Below are 5,912 nucleotides of genomic sequence, written 5' to 3'. Positions count from 1 at the left end.
TCAAATAATTATAAAACAATAATTTAAAAAACGTCTCCGATTAGTAATTTTGTAAAACCCGTCTCTGAAAATCATAAACTAAAAAACGAGAAATATTTTTTTACTTTAATTAGTTACATACTCCAAGGATAAAATAGGAATAAATGAAAAAATAGGGGCGTAACAAGTAAAACAGGGGGCGTGATATAGCAATTTTGCCGGGGTCTATATCTTACTCATTTCATTTCACAACTGACATTCACAATTTCACATCCACCTACACTCTCTAGTCTCTCCCTCTCTTTCCCCTTGTATTGGAATTTGGAAATTGGAGTAAATGAATAGACTAGCGCCATTATCAGAAGAACCCTGCAACGAAGATGAAATTAAAAAGCTTTCAAAAAAGAGTTATGCATTGAAGAATTGGGTTAAGAATTTATTCTTTCATAAAAAATCTGATCTTAAGCTTCTCTTAAGTGTTCTTGCTTGCCCTCTTTTTCCCATTTCTCTTCTTCCTCCTCACTCTCTCCTCCAGGTTTCTTCCTCCTCACTCTTTTTTTTTCATTTAATTAAGTCACAGTAGGGAGTATGTTTTGGGGGTTGATTCAATGAATTGTTGGGTCTTGGCTTCTTGGGTACGAGGTCATACAAGTCCTACTCGTATTTATTCTCTCCGTCCCAGTCAATTGTGAAACAAATGATTGTGACGGAGATAGTATGTTTATCATCCTTGGTGTATCACTCATTGTTTTGCAAGGAAAAATAACTATTTTCAAAATATCTTGGAAAATATGCATGGTTGGTTAATGCTGTTGATTACAGAAAATGTGGCTTGACCCTTACCAATTAAGGGAGTAATCATTTTTTTTGGTTAGTAACGCAAACACGTGAATTAAATTGTCTACCCTTCCTCTTATTTAATACGGAGTATACGAGTTTGGTCGCTATGAAGCGTACAATGATAATCATTTCTAATTACGGCTCATTTGTAAAGAGTACCTCTAATTCAATCGAGTGCAATTTTTTAGACTTAGTTCGTGAATTGCGAAAGTGGTAAACAACTCTCCTTAACTTTGCTTTGATGTGAGATTAAACCCTTTAAGTTTACTTTGTAGCAAATAACCCTTTCAACTTTGCTACAAAGTGAAATCAAACTCCGTTTATTTTTCAAGGTAAAATCTCGCCGGATTATCAATTTCTCACCAATATCAAATTTCATTGAAATCAAGCCCTTTTTATTTTTTTTCCTGTCAAAATCTATCTGATTGTCAATTCTCACCAATATTTCATATTCTCATCAATATTTTTATACTCTAGAACTGATATTCAGATTATATTTTTTTTTTTTTTTTTTTTGACAGTGGCGAAAAGATGTATTACATACGGTTCAGACTCTCCGAGCCCATAATACATCCACTAATTAAAACTAAAACAATAACAATAATACAAACTAATAAACTTAAGATAGTAGGGAGTAAAACGGAATATGGATAACGAGCATTTGCACCAGACTTCACCATCACGGTGACGTCCAAAGACCGCCGGCACATACGAGCCGCCGGTGGCAATAACAAGGCGTATTTACGCTCTTGCGAAAAGAACGTAGATAAAAAGGGTGAAAAGCAAGACGACGAAGTCTGCCATCGGTGGAGATTACTCTCCTACGCCTTAGTAATCGTACCCATTGATCATAGGACCAACAAACCAAAAGAACCAGCCTGTAGATAGATGAGAACAAGGACTGACCCCGCAACCAAACTCCGTTCCACAGATCCAAAAGGCACCAACCTTGATTCCAAGATCAAGCAAGACCCAAAAGGTAACGGACAGACACCCTATACCATAGAAGGGACGCTTTCTCAAGGAGATCTTTATTGAGGAACAAGATAAGTAAATTAAACTGACTAAAACAAACATGACACTTATAACTAAAAACATGGCAAGAAAAAGACCACCACAACCACCCTACCCAACACTACAATCCGCCCCAAAATGAAACTGCCAAATCAGACCAACACCTCAAACCAAAAACCATGATGAACCCGGAACAAACGACGAGTAAAAGAGAGCCTCCCGTAAAAAACAACAGATCGAACAAAATCTCCCACAATGACCCAAACCGATACACGAAACCCAAAACAACAAAAGACGGACTACCCCGAAGCCCCAACGAACCTTAACAGGAAACCAACACACAACACCTACCACCCTTAACACCAAAAGGACCACCCCAAAGATTTGAAACACACTACAAAACCACCCTTTACACCAACCGACTCCTCCCAGGACCACCGCCACAACGACAAACAGACTGAACAAAGAGACGACACTGACAGACATTAATGGAAAAGGAAAAGGGACCGATAGGTGGGGGGAATGGGGGGATCACCATATCTGACCCAAATCACGACCACAAAGCACGACAATGCAACAGACGGATGAGTAGCTATACTCATCGATACAGGTGAACAAAACCAAGAAAACCAACCCAGAGATGGGGGAAATGGGGGGATCATCCCTGGGAGGAAAACCAAAGACACGGAGAGACAGACAAGGAGATGGGGGGGAGGGGGCATGCAAGACCACCAAACACCGGGAAGGACATGCAAGACCATCAAAACCCGAGACAAGGAACGAAACCCAAGCAAAGGGGAAGACCGTGCAACAACAAGGACCCAAACATCGAAGGATCGGACAAGGGATGACAAAGGAGACCGGAAAAAGATCGATCACTTGGCGGACGACGGAGAAACAGAAACCCATCGAAGAAAAGCAATCGGGCATCAAAGGGAAGGTTGAAAGCAAGAGATGAAGGCGGGACCTGGGAGACAAAGCCAAAGAATGGCCACATCTCCGGAGAGGCAGTTTCAAAGAAGAGGGATGTAGAGGTGTAGGCGGCTAGTGGTGGATCAAGACGGAGAGTTTGGGGATTTTTAAGGGGTTTTTTTAGAGGAAATTTTAGAGAGAGATTTTAGAGAGAGGCGTGTAATTACGTCAGTTATCATATTCAGATTATATAATTCAATCAAAATCGTTTAACTTGCTAGTGTAGGTGATAAATGTCAAAATCGTTTTTACGGACATTTAAATCGTTAAACTGGTATCCTGCAAGTATCTCATCAATATTCATATACGTGAACTCGTGGAAGACAGGGAGGTAGAAAGTTAGATTTAGGATTTGGAAACAAAGGTATGCTAGAATAATACTCGTATAAGTCTTTCAGTACATATACGAGTATAAAGGGTGAAAGACATGAGATGTTGGTGAGAAATTGATAATCCGGTGAGATTTTGCCCGGAAAAATAAAAGGAGTTTGATTTCACTTTGTAGCAAAGTTAAGGGGTTGTTTGCCATTTGTCCTTGTAGCTCTCGTTACACCAGAAATTAAACTAAACTATTCGAGTTTGCGATTTCAATTTATACGGAGGCTGTGTAATCTGATCACCCTACCTCACCAATGGCAAAACAGTCATTGAATTGAAGTATCAGTAAATTTGATTAATATGTGTAAAGCAGGTGTCGTCATCAGCCCAATACATAATAGAGCACTTCAGGGCAGCAACAGGGTGCAAAAGGCTGGAAAAAATGGTAGTCAAGAATGTGTTTGCAACAGGGAAAGTGAGCATGACCATGCTTGAGGAACCCGGCTCAAGCGGCTCACCAGCCGCTGTCGTGGCTGCTGGAGCGTCTCACAAGGGTTGCTTTGTCATGTGGCAGATGCTTCCTAACAAATGGTCTATTGAGCTTGTTGTTGATGGACGTAAAGTTCTAGCTGGTAGTGATGGTAATGTGGCTTGGCGCTACACCCCCTGGCTTGGCTCACATGCGGCTAAAGGCGGCGTTCGCCCTCTTCGCCGTGTACTCCAGGTTGGTGTTAAGTTCTTTTTTTTTTTTTTTTTCGAAACGTATTTAACCGAAGTTAAACAAAATTATTATTGCAATCGATGAAATACATACAAAAAGCAAATTTGGCCTATAGAATGTAGAGTTTTTTTTTTTTTTTTTTTTTTTTTGAGTCCTCAATATTTTACATTTTTACTCTAGTTGTTAGTGTTTGCACCTCTTTTCTAGTTTGGGAGAAGATTTTTACACTTTGAGATTGAAATATACACTCCACTTTTGTGGGAAATGAATTCTCTCCATTTCCTTTCTCTCCATTTCCTCTCACAATCTCCTCAAATAATAATTTCCTCTTTCAATCTCATTTTCCTTTATTTTTATGCGTAAATTTAGAACCGTTAAATGTTGTTAATAGGCAATTCGGACCATTAATAAGTATTTGCCTCTCCATTTCTTTTGAGAAAATGGCCTCCTTTGGGTGAGTGCAATTTTAAATGTTTCTATCACCTAGAATGTGTAATAGAGACACAAAGTTAATGGTTTGGTGTCTAATATACTAATCATCTTAGACAAGATTCATTGATGGTTGGGTTTACTAAAACTTATGCCTCACGTGTGAATGTCACTCATCGACTAAAAATGAGATTATTGATCGATCAATTTACCATATTGTCAATTAATTTTATACCGAAATCTTTTTGAGTTTATAAAGTGAAACTTTCCGACTCGTGATTCAAAATCATCTTATTTGGAATTTCATTTTTTTAGACAAGACATATACTCCCTCTCATCCAAACCAAAGGTTACATTTGATCTTTTGATACTATTCATGATTGTAGAGAATCTTTGGTATTATTAGTAATGCATAAGAGAAAACATAGTCATGTGAGATCTTGTTTGATTCATCGTCATGAATGATATAAGAATATCAAATTTTTATAATTTTTAATAATGTGTAACTAAAGATATTTACGTTTCAAAACGCGCCTCGGCAAGCGTAATAAAGTCAAATGTAACCTTTGGTTTGGATAGGAGGGAGTACAAATATAGGAAAATGGATCCTCTCCATTTTCTCTCTTACACTCATTTAATAATATTTTTTCCACCAAACCTCATTATCCTTTTATTTTTACTCATAAATTTTGAGACGTTCGATGATGGCAGAATACAATCTTGACCACCGAAAGAAAATGGCATCTCAATTTCGTTTTAGGAAATGGAAAGAAACTCTCCTCCAAATATAGGACACACAGACACTAGAAGTAGCGTGTGGATCCTCTCCAGTTCCAGAGGGTCCAGTTCCACCCTCATTAGTTTACACGTATACAAGATACAAATCAAGGGTTATGATGGGCTTTTTATTTTCCAGCCTATTAAATTAAACAAGAACATGGTCATCTCTAATTCTCCATCTCAACTCCCAAACTTCATACAATCTACCACCTCATCAATTGCTGCCACCAGAACCATCACCGACGTCTCGCCGTTACCACCGCTATGTAAAGCATCATCCCAAAATGCATCTCCTGCATCTCCAACCCACATTCCATGATAAATTAAATTAGTTTCCACCATTTACAAAGTTCTTGATTTCATCTTCCTCCATTTTATCAATGGTGATCTAACAAATTGTATTATACCCTTACCAACATCACAAATACCCACCCCCTGATATCCACGGGAAAAGCACCGGGCCGTCACCTCGTCCCCGGACCGTCACACTGAGAAAAGCCATCATTATCCATCACTTATTTCCACCTTGTGTCACCGTTAAAGAGGTAGTTAGACCTGGCAAAACCCGACCTGACTCGACAAAACCGATCCGACTCGCCCGATATCGAACCCGTCTGACACCCGAAAATACTACAGAATTATAACACATGAAACCGACCCGGTCCGATCCAACATAACTCGATTCTTAATAACAGTCGATAACCGATATAACCCGAACCCGATAACACCATAGCCGATAAAATCCGATAAAGAAAAGAACCCGACTCGAGTAAAACTCGACTAACTGATACATACTTGTGACCTGAATAAGACTATGTTTATAAGACTAGAATGAACGTTAAGTTTACAAATTAAGAAT

At 38.8% G+C, this 5,912-nt stretch overlaps 1 protein-coding gene across 1 annotated transcript; it reads left to right on the top strand.

Annotated features, from left to right (window-relative positions):
- Window positions 1-301: 301 nt before the first annotated feature.
- Window positions 302-3,928, top strand: LOC141627709 (uncharacterized). Its single transcript, XM_074440936.1, has 2 exons — window positions 302-514; window positions 3,497-3,928. Exons 1-2 carry the CDS (start codon window positions 317-319, stop codon window positions 3,926-3,928), a joined length of 630 nt encoding a protein of 209 aa, XP_074297037.1. The 5' UTR covers window positions 302-316.
- Window positions 3,929-5,912: the final 1,984 nt, after the last annotated feature.

The sequence above is a fragment of the Silene latifolia genome, chromosome Y, assembly GCF_048544455.1.
Source record: "Silene latifolia isolate original U9 population chromosome Y, ASM4854445v1, whole genome shotgun sequence".
NCBI classification, from domain to species: Eukaryota; Viridiplantae; Streptophyta; class Magnoliopsida; order Caryophyllales; family Caryophyllaceae; genus Silene; species Silene latifolia.
Note: the sequence above shows the minus strand (reverse complement) of the source record. Positions and strands in the feature narration are given on the sequence as shown.